Genomic DNA, 22000 nt, shown 5'->3' on the forward strand with positions numbered 1-22000 from the left:
AGGTGGGGATTCTCAGCCCCGGGAGTAAGAATGCGAGAGCAGGCTGGTGAGGACACGCTCGCCTGGCTGGGACCTGGGACATCGCTGCCCTGTGCTGCTGAGACCCCCCTCCTCCCACCTCATCGCCAGCCGTGCTGAGCCGGCCCGCCCGCCCGCGGAATCGCTGCGGAGACAGGGTGCCGAGCTGACCCAGCAGGACCCGGGCACCCGGCCGAGCAGCCTTTGTGCGAGGCGCCAGCGGGCTCTGCCAGCTTGAGCCTGTCTTTTTCCTACTCAAATGCCTCCTAATGCGCCTACACACCAGAGATTAGCCGATAGCCATCTGCACGGGGGCAGGGGCGGGGGGGGACAGTCCTCAGCTGCAGCCGCTCAGTGGCCTGAGCTCCCGTGTCGTGACCTGCTGACCACGCAGCCCGGCCGGGCCCCCTCGTGCGCTGACCATGCAGGGTGACGGCAGACAGAGCCCGGCCTCGCGTTGGGAAGACTTTATTGCTGACGTTTCAGAGCCGGAGGTGGCCCAGCCCTCTCCGGACAGAACCCTTAACTTAGGCCCCGAGGGCGGGCGGCAGAGTCCCCGGGGTGGGGAGCTGGTGCCCCCGGGGCGGTGTGGAGCCTCGGCCCCACCTTCACGGGATGCTTCCATTCTGAACCAGCTGCAGGTATTCCTGGTGCAGCTTTTCCTGGGCCTCGAAGAGCTTCTTCAGCTTCTTGGCCTGCCCTTTGCTCAGCTCTTTGCCTTCCGTGTCGTGTGTGGGCAGACCCTGAAAGGCGAGAGCACGGGCGGTCACTGCCCACCGACCAGGCCAGTCCGCCTGCCCGGCATCCACTCCCCGCCACGCTCTGGACCCAGCGCACTGCTCCGAGGTGCCCGTGCTAGCCTCTGGGAAGCGACCATCCTGGGGTGCCCCCCTGCCTGAGGGGTGAGGGGCACCGTTCCCCACCAGGTCGACATGGTTCTGATACGAGCAAATACGTACAAGACCAGTGAGGGAGGCCTGAGGGTCTCGAGGCCAAGCAGCCATGAGTAGCCACGCTGAAGAGCCCCTGGAGCAATGGGCACATCTGTGCCATGGCCCTTCTGGATTGTCTGTGGGGTGAGTCCCTGCAAATCCATCAACCGGCCCAGGCCACAACACCCGGCACCAGAGCCGCTGGGCCGCGGTGAGGGAGGGGCGGCCCTGGGTACTGGGCTGCACGTGCTGGACCTGAAACAGCCCCACATAAGCCCGCCTTCCTGCAAACAGCACCCTGGACAGAGAATCTTCTCAGCCAAGTTTGAAAACCCCTGTCATCCCAATTTAATGGTCTAACAACGTTCTGAAAAGAAAGAAAGGATTTCTTACGTTTTCATCGAACTTGGAATACTTGTCGCTTTCTGACAAGAACATCTCGCTGGGCGGAACCTTCATCTTGGCCAGCCTTGCCGCCTGGAACACAGACATGGGGTCGCTGCTCCGAGCCCGCGGGGGGACCCATGCCCGTGACCCATGCCCGTGACCCCGTGTCGGCTCCCACCCCAGCCCCCAGGTTCAGGGAGCGACGGCTGGGCAGAGGGAAGTGAAAGGAGGGAGCCAGGTGTTCTCTGCAGGAACAGGGGTACGGCCGTGCACGCAGCACAGCAGGATCGAGGCCACAGAAGCCGTCCTGGAGCTCGCGGCCACGTCTGTCCCCGCCCAGGGCTCCCGGCCTCCCTGGGGCACTGTATGAGGGGCCACCGCTGGGGACAGAGGCAGAGGGGGCGCCCGGCTGGGCCCCAAGGAGGCACAGGGGGTAGGGCATGGGGTCAAAGTGCGTTTCCGCCAGCAGCCCGCCCCTGAGCAGACGTTACTTCCTGCTCTTGTCTCTTCCTGGCGGCCTCCTCTTTCTTCCTTCTCTTTTCTTCTTCAGCCTGGGGGACAGCAAACGCCCCGTGAGCTGGAGCTGCCCAGGCCCCTCTTGGGTGGGAGAGGGACAGGACAAGCTCCCTGCCGTCCCCCCGCCCATCCCTGTGAGCTGGGCTCTGACCCAGCCCTGCTCTCGACACGGGGCGGTGACTGGACACCATGCGTGAGGTCACCTGCAGCACAACCAACATGAAGAAAGGACCAGACCTGCCCGGCAGCAGGGGGGCTGCGGTCGGGTGTGGGACCAGGGACAGCACGGCGAGGGCCAACCCTGAGGGGCCCAGGCACCTAGGGAGGGCGGGAGGGGGGCTGGCTGGAGGAGACGGGTGGGAGCCAGAGCCCACTTCCCACCAGGCAGGCAGCGTCTGGGCAGGAGGCAGGGAGGGAGGGCCTGGGGGCTGGGCTGGGCGCCCGTGAGGAGGGGCCCGAGGCTGCCTCGGGAGGTTTGGGCTCGGGCCACCATGTGGACGGCGTGTGCCCCGGACAGGAAGGAGGAACGGGTTTGGGGAACGAAGGTCACGCGTTCCCTCTTGGACGTCTTGGGTTTCGGGTGCTTCCTGGCCAAGCGGAGCCCTCAGGTAGGCGGCTGGACACAGGAGTCTGGGCCAGAGAGGACTCGGCGGTCACAGGCACACAGGTGGCAGAGGGGCCCTGGGACGGGGTGAGGTCACCTGGGTGGGGGGACGCCAGAGAGGCGGGAAATGCAGGCAGTGCAGTGGGGGAAGCAAAGGGAGGGTCCCAGAGAGCAGGGGTCAAGGGCGGGGCCACCCCAGGATGCGCCTTGTCACCGGAGAACCTGAGCAGAGCAGGAGGGGCTGAGGGTGGACGGAGGAAGAGGGACCCGGCACGGAGCTTGGGAGGTGGGAAGACGGGTGCCGAGGGCTTTTGCTTTTCCACTTAGAGACCAGAGGTGCTTATCCCGCTGGGGGAGCAGAAGACAGCCTACGAGGCCGTGGTCCCAGGTGCCTCCACACACGGGGGTTGGGGTGGGATTCCCTCGACTGGAAACTCGAGCTACCAGGGGGAAGGTGTATGGCAAATCCCTCCCGCGAAGGCCTTACGGCCAGTGAAGACATGGGCAGGGGTGACCGATCCAAGTTCACTGCCCCGTCTTTACGCCCCGGGCCGCCTGGGGGGAGAGCGGGAGTGAGCCCCACGTCACCTCCGGGGAAGGGCCGGGGGCGGCCCACACGCTGCGGTGTCCAAGGATGGGGAGAACCCGACCCAGGGGACGTGACGCCAGCGGGGGTGACCGAACGGGATGGAAGGGGGGGGAGGGGCCAAGAAGGGCCTGGACTGGGGTCAAAGCCCAGCTCCCGGAACCTCACACCAGCCTGACTCCAGCCAGACCTTCCCCGGCACCCGGGCTCCTTAATTCTCAAACTCGGCCCCTCCTGGCGTCCACACCAGCGTCCCCGGCGCCCAGCGAAGCCCCGGGCCAGCCTCCCCGCTCTTCTCCCTGACCACCCACCCACCCGTCAGTTCTCCTTGTGGACACCTGTCGAGGCCCCTTCCCAGCCTCCCAAACTCCTCTCCCTGGGGTTTCTTCTTAAGGCCTCTCGGGCCCCACACCCAGCGAGCTGTGCCCAGCAGATCTGACAGGCACTGCGTCTGTTCCTGCCTCTCTCTTTCTATGGGACGTTGAGGTCCCCGAGAGCAGGGACTGTCCCACTTCACGGAGTCCCTGGCTCAGCCCTGCTCACGGAGGTGTAGTAACATCTGAGGCGTGAGAAGGACGGTGCTGGGGGCGGGAGTGGGTGGAGGTGTGACTGTGACACATTCAACCCCAGGGACAGGGAGACACCACTTCAGGTGAGGGCGAAGTATGACCACACCTGTCAGCTTCGCAGTTTCCCAGAGGTGACAAGTCTTCCCTTGTACCCCGGGTCCTTCATCAGAAGCTGGATCTTGTTGTTGTTGTTGTTAGAAAATTGCCAAGTAGTTACCTATCTAGTCTTTTTACTAAGAGTATAAATGCCAACTCCTAAAGATGAAGTATAAAAACTCCAGTGATATTTACTTTTTCAATAAACACCCAGCTCAGGGAGTTCCCTGGTGGCGCAGTGGTTGAGAATCCGCCTGCCAGTGCAGGGGACACGGGTTCGAGCCCTGGTCCGGGAAGATCCCACATGCCACGGAGCAACTAAGCCAGTGCGCCACAACTACTGAGCCTGCGCTCTAGAGCCCACGAGCCACAACTACTGAACCCCGCGCGCCTAGAGCCCGTGCTCCGCAACAAGAGAAGCCACTGCAATGAGAAGCCCACGCACCACAACGAAGAGCAGCCCCCGCTTGCTGCAACTAGAGAAAAGCCAGCGTGCAGCAATGAAGACCAAACGCAGACAATAAAAAAAAAAATAAGAAGAACAACTTAAAACAAAAACCAAAACACCCAGCTCAGGTCACTGCGGTTTTACTCACCCTTTTCTTCTCTTCTCTCTCTCTCAGTAAGGTATCTCTGTCCACCAGCTTGACCACAGTGGGCAGTCCTGAAAGGCCAACAGCCGTGAGACGAGGCCGAGCCCTGCGCTGCCCACACCACTCCCGCCCACGGGGCCCCCGAGAGAAGCCGGGGCCTCCTTCCTGCTCGCATAGGTCAAATGTTAATTGTGCTGTGGGGAGGCCTTGCTGCTCAAGACCGAGCACCCAGGAGTCATAAAATAAGACATTCATCTGAGTGTTTAAAATCCAATAATTTTCCATGCAGCCCAAACTCCCACCAAGTCGAAACACAAGCTGTGAAACTTGCTGACGATCCACATGACACAGGCTGCCTCCCACGTGACAGGCCATGAGAAAAGGCGGCCAGTGGCCCCGCAAAAACAGGGCCGCCGGGCAGTCAGGCCGCAGGAGAGGAGGTGCTGGCAGTGATGCCCACGAAGGTACAACTACAGGTCCCCCAGGACCACACATCACGGGGGGTTCACCACGTAAAAGGCGGAGCGTCCTCGGACCCGTCCCGGAGTTCTTCCTCTCAAAAGCAATCTCCACCCTGTGTCCCTCCCCTGACCCGGTGTCACGCCCAGAGGACCCACCTTCATGGTCTTCAAACCGCACCCCCAGCTCAGGCAGGATGTCGTCCCGCAAGGCATCGCTGAGCTGCAGGACCTCGGGGACTGTGGACAGAGGAAGCGGTTCGGTCCACTGGGCCCGGAAACGCCCGGGCCCCACGGAAGAGCGCCCCCCTGTGCCTCTGGAGGGGCCGGGCTATTCCACTGGCCACAGATGCAGGAGAAGCCGAGACACAGAGGTCGCGGCCACTGGTGAGCCCAGAGCAGCCCCTGGACCCGTGGCCTGTGCACCGGCTCAGGGCCCTGCTCAGAGGCGGGCACTGACCGCAGAGGTGCACGGACTGGGGAGAGCCCTGCGGGCGGCAGGCCCAGGGGCACTAGGATTCTGCTGCACAGGAATGAGCTCCCCGGTCACTCGGGAAGGCGCCTGGGAGCGCCGAGCCCCCGCGGCCCTGGCAAGGCGATCCTGAGAGAGGCGGCCGCGTCCCACCGTCCAGGGCCCCGGCCCAGCAAGGGATCAGAAGGGGCCAAAGGCCTGGGGGTGGGACCCACGCCCCACCTCGGTGACACTCTGCCTTGGGCACTGGCGCTCCTGGCCAGCCTCGCCCCAGCCGAGGGAAGTGGTCGCCCAGAGCAGGGCTTGAACGGGCAGCGGCCCGGGGAGCCTGGCCGGCCCACTGGCTTTGAAGTGCCTCTTCCAGGAGAGATGGCACACACGCAGCAGCCAGAGTGGGCAGAGCTGAGCAGACGGCTGGCGTGGCCTCTGGGCCTGACGGGACGGGCCCTTCAAGTCTGGACAGTGTTAACCTCTGCACCACCTGGTTAGGGCCGGTGAAGGCCCACGAGCTCGGGGGAGCCTGGGAGAGTCCTGTAACGGCCATCACGGACGGCGCCCAGGGTGTCTGATGCCCAGCCAGACCAGGGAGAGGCCAGCCCGTTTATACTTGGGCTTGAAGAGTCCATATGGGCTCAAGCCCAGCTAAACACGTTCATGCAGACGTCAGGAGAGGCTCACCCGGACATTCCAGCTCTGAGACCCTGACCTCAGGGTGAAGCAGATTCAGCTCCGGGCTAAGAACTGGGCCAGTGGGAACTCCAGCTGGCGCCAGCAAAGCAGACCCCTCCCGCCCTGCGCTGTCCCTCCCCGCAGCACTGACCACGGCCCACGTGGTCACTCACTCACCTGTCCTGTCTCCACTGTGTCCCCAGAACCCGGGGTGCTCCCACAGCACTGTGCAGGTGCCCCGCAAGTCCACTCACGGGTGAATGAATGAACGGACGATGCCCCACACATCTCAGGGGATGCCCGAGCCCCGGCCACACGTGCGAGACGCACAGTCTCCCGCTTCCCAGCACCAGTCAAGGAAAAGCCCCGTTCCAGCCCCGCAGCAGGGCTGGTGGGACGAGGCCCTTTGTATCTGGTCCCTCCCCTCATTCTGCCCCTCGGGGCCCCTTGCTCAGACGGGTCCCCCCAGAGCCCTGAGGAGACCCCAGGGCACCGGCCCAGGCAAGTGCCCAACGGATGCTTGCTCACCGTAACGGGAAGGGAAGCAGGCTGGCCCTGCCATCATTGCCACCAACTCCCCTCCACACCCTCAGACCCAACCCCGCCTCCCCGCCATACCCCCAGGGGAGGGACACCCCTCCCTGGGGCCCCTCAGGCGCCATCCTCTAGGTGGCCTCCACAAGGCTGAGAGAGCGACCCTCACCTCCATCTGAGACCTGCTCTGGTCCACGGAGCTCAAACTGGGCCCCGGGATTTCCTTCCAAACCTTTTTCTCACTTTAGGAGCCGGCTTTCTCTTCCAGCCTCTCCCGACTTACATTTCTGAAGAGGGTCTAGTGCCCACCATAAAGAAAGAGCTCCTACAGCTCAATAAGACAAATGACCCAAGTAAAAATGAGCAAAGGGGGACTTCCCTGATGGTGCAGTGGTTAGGAATCCGCCTGCCAATGCAGGTGACACGGGTTCGAGCCCTGGTCTGGGAAGATCCCACATGACGCAGAGCAACTAAGTCCGCGTGCCACAGCTGAAGCCCACACACCTAGAGCCCGTGCTCCGCAGCAAGAGAAGCCACCGCAATGAGAAGCCCGCGCACCACAACGAAGAGCAGCCCCCGCTCGCCGCAACTAGAGAAAGCCTGCGCGCAGCAACAAATACCCAAAAAACGCAGCCAAAAATAAATAGATTTATTTTAAAAAATTATTAAAAAAAAAAAAAAAAAAAACGAGCAAAGGGCCTGAATAGACAACTCTCCAAAGGAGAGGTTCAGACGGCCAAGCAGCTCGTTGTCACTACTCGTCAGGGAAAATGCAAATCAAAGCCGCAATGAGATTCCCCTTCACACCCACCAGGACGGCTATTAACAATAACAGAAAATAAAAGGGACTGACAAGGATGTGGAGAAATTGGAACCCTCGCGCGCACTGCTGGTGGGAACACATAATGGTTCAGCCACCATGCAAAACACTTTGGTGGGTCTTGAAAAAGTTAAACACAGAATTACCGTGTAATCCCACAATTCCTCTCCTAAGTGTGTACCCAAAACAACTAAAACAGGGACCCAATCTGATGCTTACACATGCATGTTCACAGCAGCCCTGTTCACCAAAGGTGCAAACACCCATCAACGGCTGAATGGATACATGGAAGCGGTACACGTATCTGGCGATCACTCTGCCCTAAAAACATGAAGCACCGCCACGTGCTACAGTGTGGACAACCCCGAAAACATTCTGCTGAGAAGCCAGAGAAAAGAGGTCACACTGTGTGACTCCATTTATGTGAAATGCCCAGAACAGGTCAACCCAGAGACAGAACACAGGTTGGTGGCTGCCAGGGGCTGGGGCAGGGGGCGTGACCCTGGAGGGTGGAAACATGCTGGGACCAGGAGACGGTGGCTGCACAACACTGGGAAGGCACTCAGCGCCACTGAAGGGGTCACTTTACAACGGCCAGGCTTACGTTACGCGAGTTCACTTCAGTAAGTTATTTCTGTTTAAAGGAAAACCCCAGTGGGATATTTTCGAGGAATTCAATAAACCAACTCTTAAACATATGGAACAAAGGTCTCAGAACAGCTAATGCAACCTTAAAAGAGCACAGACGGGGAGCTTGCCTCCAGGGTGGGGTGCGGGGAGAAGCCCGTACATGGAGACAGAAGATGCCGTCCCCCACCCCGCCCACCTGCCATGCCAGCAGGAGTGAAGCCAAGGCTCTTGGGGTCTTCCCAATGCTGTGCAAATCCGGGTCTGAAGTTGCGGCTACTGAATCTGGGGCTGGGATGGAACCTCATGCAAGGCCCAGACAGGAGCGGAGGCTGCCCCGTGGAGAAGAGGCACTGGGACAGCAGTGGGGATGGGCGGATCTGTGTGGACTGGCTCCCAGTGGTGGGTGCACAGAGACGGGGCAGCCGGTGGCTGGCAGGGCCCCTTCTGGAAGGAAGCAGCTGCACCACCACGACGGAGCCCAGCAAAGGAAAACAGGTTTCCCTGGACGTGGGCCAAGGCGGCGACTTTCCCAGGGCACCTGGCAAAGCGTGCTAGCCCCGGGAACCTCACAGCCCTGCAGACGCCAAGGGGCTCTGACTCCAGGCTCTAGAAGGGAAGGAGCGTGTCTCTGTGTGGCCATCTGCTGGATGCCCCTGCCAGCACCTCCCCGTACCCTGCAACTGCGGTCCGCACCCTTCCCCGTGTGTACTGTCCATAGAGCCACAAGGCTCAGGGCGGGGCAGCCTGCATCCATCAGGGCTGGTTACTGTGGGGCGGGGCTGTGATACGGGAGTGGAAAACAGATGGGCAGTGAGCAGGGAGACCTTGTCAGGCGCAGGCTTGGAGATGCTACAAAAGGAGACGGGCTCCACCCACAGATGAACGGATGAGCAAAATATGGTCCATCCACACAATGGAATGTTACTCAGCCTTAAAAAGCAAGGGAGAGGCTTCCCTGGAAGAGCACAGTGGTTAAGAATCCGCCTGCCATTGCAGGGGACACAGGTTCAAGTCCTGGTCCGGGAAGATCCCACATGCCGCAGAGCAACTAAGCCCGCATGCCACAACTACTGAGCCTGCACTCTAGAGCCCGTGAGCCACAACTACCGAGCCCGCGTGCAACAACTACCGAAGCCCGCGTGCCTAGAGCCCGTGCTCCGCAACAAGAGAAGCCACTGCAATGAGAAGCCTGCGCACCGCAACGAAGAGCAGCCCCCGCTCGCCTCAACTAGAGAAAGCCCGCGTGCGGCAACCAAGACCCAGTGCAGCCAAAAATAAATAAATAATTTTTTTTTTTTAAGAAAAGGAAGGGAATCCCGACCCAAGCTACAACGTGGATGAACCTTGAGGACGTTACGCTCAGTGAAATAAGCGAGACGTAGAAGGACACATGCTGTCTGATTCCACTCACATGAGGTCCCTGGAGAAGTCACATCCAGAGAGACAGAAAGTAGACGGTGGGAATGAGGGGTTGCGGGAGGGGAGGGGAGTGCGTGTTTAACGGGGACAGATGTTTGGGAAGATGGAAAGTTCTAGAGATGGATGGGGGTGATGGTTCAAAACAATGTGAATCACTTAAGGCCACTGAACTTTACACTTAGAAATGGCTGAGGTGGAAACTCCTACATTGTGTACATTTAACCACAATAAAAGAACGACAACAGCTAATGGCTACCATCTCTCCAGTGACGCCCTGCCGGTCTCCCATTCTGACCGTGTGCCCGTCCCGGCCCTTCTAACTTCTTCCCAATTTCCCAAGCCTCTCCTGGTCACACACCCACACTCCACATCCCTGCTGGCCAGGCCTGAGCTCTCTGGCCAAATGGACTGTGGGCACTAAAGGAGAAACTGCTTCTTTCTTCTCTGTCGGTAGAGCCCCCCTGCTCTGCTGGCCCTGGGACAGGCCCCGGCCAGCTCCCGCCCCACCCCGGGGCCTGCCCACTCCCCACTGAGGCATAGCTCCCCTGGAGGCTCCCTGACCGCCTATCTGGCCTCTGCCGGCTCCACCCTTGGGAGGCCCCACCCGGATGAGCTCCAGGTGTGACTTCTCATCACACAGGGGACTGGGGGGGGGGGCACAGCACACCAGGCGACGACAGTGGGGGTCTGCCCCGACCCCCACGTGACCCCAGGCGAGGCCTCTACCTTCCAGGGGCTTCGCTGCCCACCTCTGTTCAATCACGAACATTAAAGAAGCAACGTGAGGACAGCAGCTGGACCAGGCCCGGAACCTCGCAAGGTCAGTTTTAGCCGTGGTGGTCATTTGTGAGTCCAGACCACCACAGTAAGAAGCAGACTGCCTGACTGAGGCCACTCACCGCCCACTTAACAACTGCTCAAAACTGGCCCCAAAGACAACACGTTTGATCCCAGCTCATCCCAAGTCCCCAGGGCCGCTGGCGAGGCCCCGAGCAGAACCTAGAACTGTCCCCAGCAGAGGCTGTGCAGTCACCACGGAGCCTCTGCAGGGCAGGGACAAGGACACCTCCAGTCCTCACCCTGCGGACGCCCCAGAGAGCAGAACCGAGTCACCACAAACAAAAGAGGTGAGGAAACGCTGGCCCCTCAGTGTCCCCAGGCTCTGCTCGGCTGCCCTGACCGTAGGGGCACTTGGTCTAGACGTCTGCGTGGCTACCAGGACTTGACTGGGGCGGGGGGCGTCCCTGGATCTCGTGATCAGAGGCCAGGACTTGACTGGGGCGGGGGGGGGGGGTCCCTGGATCTCGTGATCAGAGGCCAGGACTTGACTGGGGCGGGGGGGTCCCTGGATCTCGTGATCAGAGGCCAGGACTTGACTGGGGCGGGGGGTGTCCCTGGATCTCGTGATCAGAGGCCAGGACTTGACTGGGGCGGAGGGGGTCCCTGGATCTCGTGATCAGAGGCCAAGACTTGACTGGGGCGGGGGGCGGTCCCTGGATCTAGTGATCAGAGGCCAGGACTTGACTGGGGCGGGGGGGGGGGGTCCCTGGATCTCGTGATCAGAGGCCAGGGACGCTGCTCATCGCCTACAGCACCCAGGACAACATGCAGCAGAGAACCGGCCAGGCGTGCCCAGGCCACGGAGCGCGTGACGGCCTCACCTCTGTGCTCACGGGCGACCCTTCGCACTCCTTCCCGGAACTCCGACAACACCTGCAGGTACGGCATGACTGTGGGCTCGAGCTGCGGAGAGAATATTTTGGGTCACCGAGAGACCAGCCACCCTCGTGTTTATGAAGGACAGAGCCCAGTACACGCGCCGCAGGGCAGGGCTGCCAAGGGACGTGTGGCTGGCGGACGCCCCGTTGTGACCCGCGTCCAGGGTGCGCGTGCCCATCCCCAACGGTCGGCTCATGGACGCGGGGGCGTCCCGCGTGGCGGCGCGGACAGCACAGTAAGAGGGTCCCCTTCCCCCCAGCGAACTGAGTCCTGTGGGCGGCCCCGCCCAGTGGCTCACAGGAGCCCCTTTGTCTCAGGCAGACACACGGCTGTTAAAAGCCTGTCCGTAAGGTGACACTGAGCGTTCCCAGGAGGGATGGTTTTCTGAGGCTGAGGCCGTTCCTCCTGGGCTGGGGCCTCCCTTCCACCGGGGCCGGCACCACAGAGCCCGGCCGTGCTTGGGTCCGACCTGAGGCCACACACACGCCTGTGTACCATCAACTGTCTGCTGTCCACACGCACCCTCACGTCTGCGCAACACTGAACCACCCGCGGTGACTCAGAGGTGGCTGTGGGACGCAAAGCCCACTGGAAAAGGAAAACCCAAGAGGGCGAATCCAAACCAGAGAAATAACAATTTTATGGAAAACCTTTTTTGTTACATCTACCATATTTTTCCACTAGACTTTTGAGCAAGGTCTCTGTGCCTCCGTGCAGCTCAGTGACCAAAATCCCAACGATCAAATGCAAAGGCTAGTGAGGCCACCAAGCCCTCAGCACGGCCTAAGCCACTTCAGGCCCAATCTTGCGCGTGGGCTGAGGACACGCCTACCCACCCACACACGTACACGGCCGCAGGGGAGCCTCGCTGCGGGGAGCTGGCCAGCGTACCTGAGGTCGGCCTGGAGGAGGGTCTCAGGCCAGCACCCCCAGCGGCCCAGCTGACTACACTACCCGAGCACACGCTGTAGACCGCTCAGTACTAGGTGGTTCAAGACCTGCTCCTAAAACCATGCAGGTCTGGAAGTAAAGCCGTGAACTCTGGAAGGCGTGACTTCGGGCCTGTCCTTCGGCCCAGCTGGCACCCACCACGCTTCTCGGGGCCGCTTATTCCAGGCAGCTGTCTTCAAAGGGCGGGTGGAGGAGGCTTGGGGGCCAGAAACACCAGGCATCCGATGCTGGACGCATTTTTTTATTTTTTATTTTTGTGGTACGCGGGCCTCTCACCGCCGCGGAGGCTCAGCGGCCATGGCTCACGGGCCCAGCCGCTCCATGGCACGTGGGATCCTCCCGGACCGGGGCACGAACTCACGCCCCCTGCATCGGCAGGCGGACCCTCAACCACTGCGCCACCAGGGAAGCCCTGGACACATTTTTTTAAAGCTCAAAGGCAGACTTCCTTCCAAGGTGTTTCTAGTGTGTGTTTCTCCTTAAAGATAATACACGTCTAGTATTGCTTACACGAGAAAACAAAGCAACCGCGTGGGTTTCCTTCCTAAAAAGCACCAAGTACCACAGCAACAGCCACTTCCAAGGCTGACAAGGGGCCCGGGGACAGGGCCTGGCATTCTGTTTCCTGGGGTGCAAGTCAGCTCCCGGGGAAACACCCCTAAACTCCGTCCGCAGGAGAGAGTGCCTCACGCCGTCCCTCACTGGGTAACAGGACTTTTAAAAGGTTTTGCCTTTTTACTTTGGACTTGACCCGTTACGTGTAAGCATTTATATGTGCCTTCTAACCAAATACTTAAAGAGCGTTCCCAACCAGGGGAGGAGGGCGAGCGCGTCTCAGATGAACCTGAGTGTGTGCCTGTCCTACGTGATGTTCCTCCCGCAGCAGAAACCGTGTGTCTGCCCGGATGCCAAGTTCGAAGGAGACACCAACAACCACTGGCGAGTTTTCTCACTTGCACGGACCCACTGGACAGACGGTTCCACATGTCGTCTGCCTACAGGTGCACGCACACCGGGAAACGCGAGCGTGGGACTCCTGACGCCCTATGGCCGTGGTGATGCCCCGTGGCCATGGCCCAGATGCTTGGGGGCTGAGGACCGTCCCGTGCAGCCTGGTCTCCTGGGACCGAGCTCACAAAGACAACACAGCTGGTGGTGAGGACGGGGGCGGACTGTGCCCAACTCCCCAGCCAGGCCGAGACTCGGCCACGTGGGGCTCAGGCTGGAGGGCCCAGGGCAGGATGGGACCTACTGCTGGTCTCAGACGCCCCAGGAGGGAACACCAAATTGGCGGGGTGGCCAGCAGGGAGCTTCTCTGGGCCCAGGTGTGCTTTACTCACATTGAGGCTGGTTCCAGGTCCTCCAACGGGGAAACCCAGAGAGCTTTCCTCTTCTATGGCCCCGAAGATCTAGGGAAGAAAGAGGCATGCAGGACAGGAGGTCCTGAGAGGTGGGAGGCGGGGACCGGTCCTCGAAACACGCCGCTGCGCCCGGGAGGGGTGGGCCGAAGTGCCGACGGCCTTGCCGGGTGGGGAGAGATGGAAACCTAGGCCTGGGTGCCCCCGCACCTGACCCAGGACGAGGTCTGGCTCCCGCTGCCCTTCCGGCCCCTTCCCAGCCTGAGCCGCTGGACCACGGAGCCCCCTGAAGAGGACCCGGGACTTGTCAGCACGAAGTGGGCGTGGTGAACAACATGTTAGGGCCACTTGTGGGAGAAAGCCCTTGTGCTTTTCAAACCTCCAGACAGGAGGGGAAAAGCAGAGGCAAAGAGGCGAAATTGCTCGGAGCGAGGGCAGGGGCGGGGGGCTTGCTGTCTCGGGCACAGGCGTGGCAGGACCTGAGAACAGAGCGGCGCGGCTCCCGTGACCCGCGGGCCCGCACTGGCACGGTCGCAGGGGGCTCACCTTCAGCATGTGCGTGAGGTACCGGGCGATGCTCTCCAGCAGGGCGCGGTTGGGCCTCCTCCTGGCGGCCTTCCGCGCTGCCATGTAGTGGTTGCACTGGCCGACCAGAGCCCGCATCTCCTCCAGGACGGTGCGCGTGTCGACGTTATCACAGAGCGCCTCGTGAACCGCGGCCTTCTTGTCGTAAAAGCTGAACGGGAAGCGGAAGAGGAAGGCGGGGGGCGTCAGACAGACGACCTTCCCGGGGCGGCCCGTTCTGAGCGTGGCTCTGCACGAGTGGGAGGGACGGCGCCACCGGCCTCCCCACTGGCGGGCGTGCTGCGGGGACCGCCCGTGGGCCCCAGAGAGAAGGCGCCGCCTCACCTCTTGTTCAGCTCTGTTTCCTTGTCTTCCCACTTCTCAAACTGACCGGCTACCTCAACGGGGGCTCGGAGGAGGTCTTTCACGTTTAAGAAAAACTCCTAAAATATGAAAATTCCTTTTAAGAGCATTCAGACCTTTCCATCCCAGAGAAACCTGGGAAAGAGCCGTTCCACTGACGTGCCTCCACTGCAGGTGCGATCTGAACGTCACACAGGTGTAGGAAGGGAAGGGAAAGGTTTTCCTTTGAGACAAGTGGGTCCGGTTTCAGCCTTGGGGGCCCGAGGTGCAGCCAGCGGGTGGGGCTGAATGAGAGGCGCCACACGTGACATGAGGTGTCTTGGGAAGGTGGCGCGGAGCTGGCCTCCCCCCAGAGCTTAGTGGCCTTGGCCACGTCCCGTTCCCTCTGGGGGACACGGGGAGCAGGCACCACCTCCCCCTGTGCTGGCCCAGAGCTGCCTCGGGGAGGCGGGACCCACGTTCAGGAGCTTCTCGTACTGCAGCGCCGACTCCATGGTGTTGGCCGAGTAGTCCAGCGCGTCCTTCCACGAGTGCATGAGGAAGGCCAGGCGCAGCTGCCGGGCTGGGGAGAGAGGCGCGGGGCTCCTTACCTCCCGAGCAGCTCCAACCCCGTGCCTCCGACAACAGAAGCGTCCAGGCCTCTTTACCTGAGTGCTTCTTCAGCGCGTCTTTAATGGTGATGAAGTTCTTGAGCGACTTGGACATCTTGCAGCCGGCGATGGTCAGGTGGCCCGTGTGCAGGAAGTACCTGACCCAGCAGTCGTTTTCAAAGTAGGCCTGCGTGGACAGGGCGGGCGCGGGGGTCAGGGGCGCTGCTGCGGCCCGGACAGCGGGTGCCGGCCGCTTTCTGGGCACCTGACGTGCAGAAGGAGTGCCGCCCAGCGTGAATCCGGGCCTGTGCTGCCAAGGGCCAGGCTGCTCACACGCGAGCCGGACTAAGTAATGTGGTTCAGAGCCCCTGACGTGGAGGCCAGGCTCTGCTGGGGAGCACCTCGCCGCCCCCCGTGTGTGCCCAGGACGGCGACCTCGCCCCTACCTCCGACTGCGCCAGCTCATTGTCATGGTGGGGGAAGCGGAGGTCGAAGCCCCCTCCGTGAAGGTCCATTGAGGCTCCGAGGAGGGTGCCTGCCATGGCCGAGCACTCGATGTGCCACCCTGGACGCCCCTAGGGACCCAAACGTGGTGAGCGCCCTGACCGCCCCCTGTGACGGGCCGGGACTCGCTCCCCTGTCCACGACCCTCAGAACCCCTGAGCTCTATGGGAACGAGGGTCAAGTCCCGCACACGAAAAGATGAATAGGGCCCCAGGCTATAAAAGTCACAACAAGCTTCGCGAAGGCCAAGGAATCCCCCGCTCCCGACACCTCTTCCCACAGCTCTGGGCCACCAGGACTGTTGTCGCAGGGGATGTCGGAGGGCAGATCCGTCCCCTAGTACCCCGGGTCAGAGACTGTTGGGACAGAGGGGCCTCCGAGGCGGTCCAGTGCCACCACCCCAGCCATGCAGCGGAAGACGCAAGTCCCAGGAAGGCAGGGAGGTGACGGCCCCAGGCCCGGGGCCCCATCCCGGGTGCTCACCTTTCCCCAGGGGCACGGCCAGGATGGCTCCCCAGGCTTGGAGGCCTTCCAGAGGGCGAAGTCGCTGGGGGACCGCTTCTCACTCAGGCGCTCGGCCGAGACGCTCAGGTCGCCTGCGGACACAGGGGAGGCGGGTACTCGGTGGATGGAATTGTCTCGGTCCAGGGACGATTCAGGTACTTGTTTGTTAACTTGGTCAAGCCCTCCTTCAAGTTGACTGTGACCAGATTTTGGAGTTGCCCAGGGTCTAGATACAAAGCCCTAACCGCAAGCTCAGAAGCCACGGCCTCACAAGCCGGCGTCCAAGGGCAACGACCCCCGGACCTGGACCCGCACCCCCTGCCTCCACTGCCGCCCCACCTCGGCCCCTCGTCTAGGACAACGACAGCGCCTGGCCCAGAGTGTGAGGCGCTGTTCTCATGGGCTGCCTCGGGGACCCGGGCTCGTGTAGGCGGGATCTTATACTAACACCCGGCGGGCCTCTTGGCTGTGGTTCTGCGGGGTGTAAGGGCGACCAGGCTGCTGTGTGTGGCGCCCCCAGCCTGAAGGTGGCAAATCAGGACACTCACTGGGCCTCCCGTGTCCACACAGGGCAGCTGCGGGAAGGAGGCTATGGACCAGTCTAACCCCAAGAGCGAACGGGAGCACTGCTCCCTGGGCCAAGTTCCGTTTCCTTGGAAGACCCTCCCCCTCTCCCTCCCCACACCCGCTGAACGCAGATGAAGCCAGCCAGAACGGGAATCCACGGCCCCACGGGAGACGTCCCCAGACCACGTGCTGGGGCCACGGACACATCAGCCTCCTGAAAATGAACACCCACCGGTCAGCCCAGCCTGCAGGCGGAGCATCCCTGAGTGGGGAGGCAGTGGGGGCTGCCTGCTGGGTGATGGGGCCTGCCCGGCACTCAGGCCCTAGAGGGCCTCACCAGGGCGCCTGCTGGAAAACTCCAGAACAGGAATGACTCTCATTCTCCTGTCCAGGCTGCAAACGCAGGATGACTGGAAAAAGGCCACTTTGGGAGGGACACAGTGCAGACGGAGGCACTGCTGAACACAAAGACTGTGACGGTGAAACAGGCACTAAACGCAGAATACTTGGAAAACACGACCAAGAACCAGGAAAAGGCGCCACAGTTGGAAACGCAGGGGTAACTGCTATTAACATGTCGCTGGAAACGCAGGGGTAACTGCTATTAACATGTCGCTGGAAACGCAGGGGTAACTGCTATTAACATGTCGTTGGAAACGTAGGGGTAACTATTAACATGTTGTTGGAAACGCAGGGGTAACTGCTATTAACATGTCGTTGGAAACGCAGGGGTAACTGCTATTAACATGTCGTTGGAAACGCAGGGGTAACTGCTATTAACATGTTGTTGGAAACGCAGGGGTAACTGCTATTAACATGTTGGTGTCTTGACTTGTGGGTTTGTGGGTTTTTTAATCCATGTAAGAAGGACACAGACACATCCAGCAAACAGGACAAGCGCCACCCTGGTCTTGTATCTATTTTCTCACCGTGCGCATTTTAACCACGGCGTCGGCGACGGCAGTTACTCAAAAACGTAATCTGACCTGGCGCCAGGACCTTCTCTTTTACCCACCCTTTACCGGACAGATAACATACCTTGAGGTTTTAAACTTTTCTTTATAATGAACATGGTTACTCATGAATGTATCTAACTTTAAAAATTAACTTTGAAAACTTCTGTAACAGAGGATCTGCTGTCTCACGCGCCCTTCCCCCACTCTGCATTTGACACAAATGTCACTACCTGGTAACGCTTGCTATTCGCTCCTGATTCTGTACGGAAGAGAGAGAAACCACACGATCCCTCTGCTTCCCCCTCCTGGTGTCATTCCTGGTCCCCTGACGTGCCTCTCCCACCGTGAGCGCCATGATCTGAGTGGTCCGCCTCCGATGCCTGGCCCTGCTCAGCGGCCGTGAGTCTGAAACGCCGTTGGGTCGGATGGTCACGCTGTTAAACTAACTTGGTCTGTCTTTCCTCCATGTTTCTGTGTCGTCCTGTTTTAAGTTCTGATATCTCTTTAGAACAGAGCCCTTGAGGTAAAGATACTTGATCAAAACGTACGAACATCGTACAGTCGTACGTTGACGGCACTGTAACCTGTACAGTAAAGCTGCCTTTGTGTCCTGACAAAGACTCCTGAGTCTGTCTAAGGCCTGAAGTCTGGGGAGACTCTGTCAGCAACCCAGGACTTCAGTTCAGTCCTGGACAGTGTCTCCTCCAACCGCAGCCCGGAAATTCACAAGTCTGCCTGGCCGCTGACCATGCAACGGCATACAGACAGAAGTTTACCACCCACTAGACCCTCTAATTGTTTAATATCTTCTACAACGTCTAATACATCACATCTTTACAGCTACCTGTCCATTTATCGTCACATTTGAAAATCTGGACATAAGGCTGGTATATACTTATGCTCTAAGTATACCTAATGGTGAAATTTAAATAAGGACAGGGACTTTGCCAGTGGTGCAGTGGTTAAGAATCCGCCTGCCAATGCAAGGGACACGGGTTCAAGCCCTGGTCCAGGAAGATCCCACATGCCACAGAGCAACTAAGCCCATGCGCCACAACTACTGAGCCTGCGCGCCACAACCACTGAAGCGCACGTGCCTAGAGCCCGTGCTCCGCAATAAGAGAAGCTACCACACCGCAACAAAAAATAGTCCCCGCTCGCTGCAACTAGAGAAAGCCCACGCACAGCAACAAAGACCCAACACAGTCAAAGGAAAAAAAAAAAAAAAAAAGAACATCCTTTATCTTAAAAAAATAAATAAATAAATGTAAGGACGATAAAAGCGAAAACTGTACCCGTGGTTAAAAAAAGATGAACATATTTATGGCCAAAGTGCATCCCAGAAACGCTGGTGGATAAACAGCGTGTGTCCGGCAGTGTGAGAGCAGCCCCTGCACTGCTCCCCCCGATACACTGAGGGGGTGAAAGTAAACACTTATGAAAGACAAGTAGAATCCCGCCTGGCCCAGAAAAGGCACTGTGTCTCTGTTTAAAATGTTTGGATCAAGATGGGCCCGGGGCTGTCGTTATACATGGTCACACTCTCTGCGCTGAGAACACAGCCGCTCTGAGCTGCTGCCCGAGCTTCTCACGGCAGCAGGACAGCTCTGCCCACAGCCACAGTCTGGACTTCCAGATAAGGACCGGGCTTCAGTTCCCACCTTCCTTTTCCCACAGCCGCCTTACAAGTAACAGCTGCTCGCTCCTGCCCTGGGATGGGGGACTGCCCTTCCCCGCCCAGTGCCCACCTCCGGCCCTCCTCGTGGGATCGGTAAGTAAACAATCTTATGTCTACTCCCTCACTGGGGGTACTGCACGCCTTCGACCACAGCACCCTGGGGTTTTCCCTCCGCAGGCTCCCCGCTGCCCCGCGTGGTTCAGCACCATCTGATTCCTCTCCACACACCCACCTGGGTGCCCAGCACAGCCCACCCGACCCTTGGGTGCTCTGGGTGCCGAGAGACCAGCAAAGTCCAGCCCTATGGCCGAGGCCCCGAGGTCTGTGCGCTTCTCAGGATGGCACTGCAGCCACTCACTCTTCTGTTTCTTAAGTAATAATACATTTCAGGGGCTTAGTGCACAGAGCTCCTAAAATCCCTTTAGGTGAAAAACCACGGTCCCCGTGAACCTAGGTGACCCCGATCGTGTGCGGTGAGGCCACGGCTCCACTTGGCTCTGACTTCGAGCCGGTCCGTTTACCTTCCCCCTCCTGCAGGGCTTTCTGATCCCCGACGGCCTCAGGCACCAGCTTCCCGTAGCAGTGTCCCTCACTGTTGGCAAACTTCACCGTGTCGAAGTAGACGGACCCGTTTGAAACGTAGCTGGAAAACAAAGCCATTGGGGGAGGTGTGATGAGGTGCTCGCGGGCCGGCCTGGACACCCGCAGGCCGTTGGGGCATCTGCTCCAGCTGCGAGCCTCCCCTGGTTCAGCCACGCTGCAGGGAGGCCAGGAGGCTGTTCAAACAGAGCTGCTGTGTGGGCTGAGAGGGGCCAGGACAGGGACTCCACACTCCCTGACAGCCTGTCCCTCCGCCCTGCCACCCTTGCCTCTGTCTACACGCCACCACCTGCCCGGCCCGCCAGGCTCTGCCTCCTGGGAGCGTGGGGATTACTCCAGGCCGGGATGCCCTGTCTCCTCTCGCCGTGGCCCTGCCCATGTCACTCAGCTTGGCAGTCTGGAGTTGCCCCACGGTGACCGTGTGACGGGTGGGGGTGGCGGTGGTGGTGGTGCAAGGAGCTGTTGTCCTTTCGCGAGAACCCACGGCCTGGTCGCTGTGCCAGGCACTTCCTGCTGCTCCGAGGCCCCCGCCCGCCTCACCTCGCGCGAGGGGGACCGCAGCTCTCCTGGGCGGGGGCCTGGCATCAGCACACAGACGCCTGGCCCCCGTCCACAGGTCCACTTGCTGCCTGTTTCTGAAAACGCTGACTCAGAGACATGAAAAGCGTTCCACGCAGGCAGATGGTGAGGACGGTGACCTGGGGCCAAATCCCGGCCCGGCAAGGATAAAGGCCACCCGCCTTGGGACCCGACACGAGGAAGACTCTGAGTGCCCACACCACGTGGCCTGCGTCTCCAAAGACCTGGAGGTGCCCAAGGGCAACAGCGTGCTGCTTTGGGGACCTGGTGACGCGTGGCCTTAACTGGGAGCTTCCCAGTGGACCAGGGGCCAGGTGGTACCTACAGCATCTCTCACTGTGGTCCCCAGGGCAGGCCACGGGCCTGGGCAGAGGTGCTGGCCAGCCCCTTGGGTGGGGGTGGCCCCAGGTCCTGGACTAGGCCCCAAGCTGTATGATCAAACCTGCCGGGGGCTTCGGGGACAGGCTGGGTGTAGCCAGCACCACCCTCCTGCTTCCCCTTCCTGCCTGGAACAAAGACATGGCCTCCGTACAGCTAAATGGTTGTTTGAACAGCCGCCACTACCAAGGAAAACCCAGAGGGTTCTCTTACAAAACAACTGGGAAGCTGAGAACCAAGTGGCACAGAGGAAAGCGGTTGCCGATAAGGCGAAGTTACGGCTCAACCGTGTACTCCAGATCCACACGCTGGAGCCCCGACCCCTAGCACCTCGGAGTCTGACTGTATTTGGAAAGAGGGTCTTTACAGAGGGAATCAAGTTAAAATGAGGCCATTAGGGTGGGGTCCTAATCCAGTACGACCAGCGTCCTTATAAGAGGAGATCGGGACACAAAGGGAGGGACGAGCGGCACGTGTGCACGCACAAGGAACCCCTGGAGCTGTGCACTGACTCTTCTGTGGTTTGAGCTGCCTGCCGCGTGGTGCTTTGTAACGGCAGCCCCAGGGCACCACCACCCTGAGCAGCAAAACCGTGCACTCCCCTGCTCCTGGTCTGGAGCCAGAGGAGAGCCGCTCTCCCTGGAAAACCTGCCTGGAATGCTGCGCAGCCCCGAGCAGGGCCCCAAGCTCACCCATAACCGTTGTCCACAATCTTCCGGACGAAGTCCACGATCTCCGGCACGTACTCACTAACGCGGGTTAGGACATCTGGAGGGAGGACCTGGGGACAATGACAAAGTCCTGGTTCAAGGGCAGCTGCAGCACTGCTGGCGCCCAGAAGCCCCCCCCCCCCCCACGCTCATCTTTAACTGAATTTACTTGCAAAGCGAAATGGTCTGGATCCCACAAGGCCTTCTGGTCATGGGGGATCCTCAGCCCAAGACAGCAAGGTCAAGACAGTCGGCGACACTTACGTTCAGGGCTTCCATGTCTTTGTGGAACTCCGCTTCCCAGAACTTGGGCAGTTTGGAGAAAATAGAATTGTCGCTCACTTCACTGCCATGCATGGAATCCAGCCAGTCGGAAAGCAGATCCTTTGCTTCTTCCAACAGCACCTGAAGAAACAGAAACAGAACATCCGCACACACGTGCAAGTTTCACGGGCTCACAGCTGGCACGGTCAATCCGTGTCGCTCAAGGCCTCGGATGCACAGACGCGGCCCCAACCCAGGAGACCACGGCGCTCCCACGGATGGCCTGGCGGTTAAGAGGCCGGAGTGTTCAGAGCGCTGACTGTGTCGCCGGAGGGTCAGGGTGGGCTTGGGGAGGCCCAGCGGTGCAGTGGGGCTGCCTGGGGCAGGGTGGGAGAGCACGTGGTGTGGTCAC

The 22000-nt window shown here is 60.3% G+C and overlaps 1 protein-coding gene across 3 annotated transcripts in view; it reads right to left on the reverse strand.

Annotated features, from left to right (window-relative positions):
* Positions 1-286: 286 nt before the first annotated feature.
* The window catches only part of CARS1 (cysteinyl-tRNA synthetase 1), a 47419-nt gene continuing 25705 nt past the window's right edge, over positions 287-22000 (reverse strand). For 2 of the 3 annotated variants that reach the window (XM_079930761.1, XM_079930762.1), the window contains 16 exons: positions 21589-21729; positions 21307-21395; positions 19579-19700; positions 15836-15948; positions 15295-15423; positions 14906-15035; positions 14717-14820; positions 14241-14338; positions 13878-14067; positions 13314-13382; positions 10965-11046; positions 4919-4999; positions 4305-4372; positions 1829-1888; positions 1344-1427; positions 292-761 (listed from right to left, as the gene is read on the reverse strand). In XM_079930761.1, the coding sequence (XP_079786887.1) occupies positions 627-761; positions 1344-1427; positions 1829-1888; positions 4305-4372; positions 4919-4999; positions 10965-11046; positions 13314-13382; positions 13878-14067; positions 14241-14338; positions 14717-14820; positions 14906-15035; positions 15295-15423; positions 15836-15948; positions 19579-19700; positions 21307-21395; positions 21589-21729 (1695 nt within the window). In that variant the 3' untranslated portion in view covers positions 292-626. Of the gene's footprint in view, positions 762-1343; positions 1428-1828; positions 1889-4304; positions 4373-4918; positions 5000-10964; positions 11047-13313; positions 13383-13877; positions 14068-14240; positions 14339-14716; positions 14821-14905; positions 15036-15294; positions 15424-15835; positions 15949-19578; positions 19701-21306; positions 21396-21588; positions 21730-22000 lie in introns of all 3 variants that reach the window. The other variant, XM_079930760.1, reaches the window with a different exon arrangement.

The sequence above is a fragment of the Stenella coeruleoalba genome (genome assembly GCF_951394435.1).
Source record: "Stenella coeruleoalba genome assembly, chromosome: 8".
In the NCBI taxonomy this organism is placed as follows: Eukaryota; Metazoa; Chordata; class Mammalia; order Artiodactyla; family Delphinidae; genus Stenella; species Stenella coeruleoalba.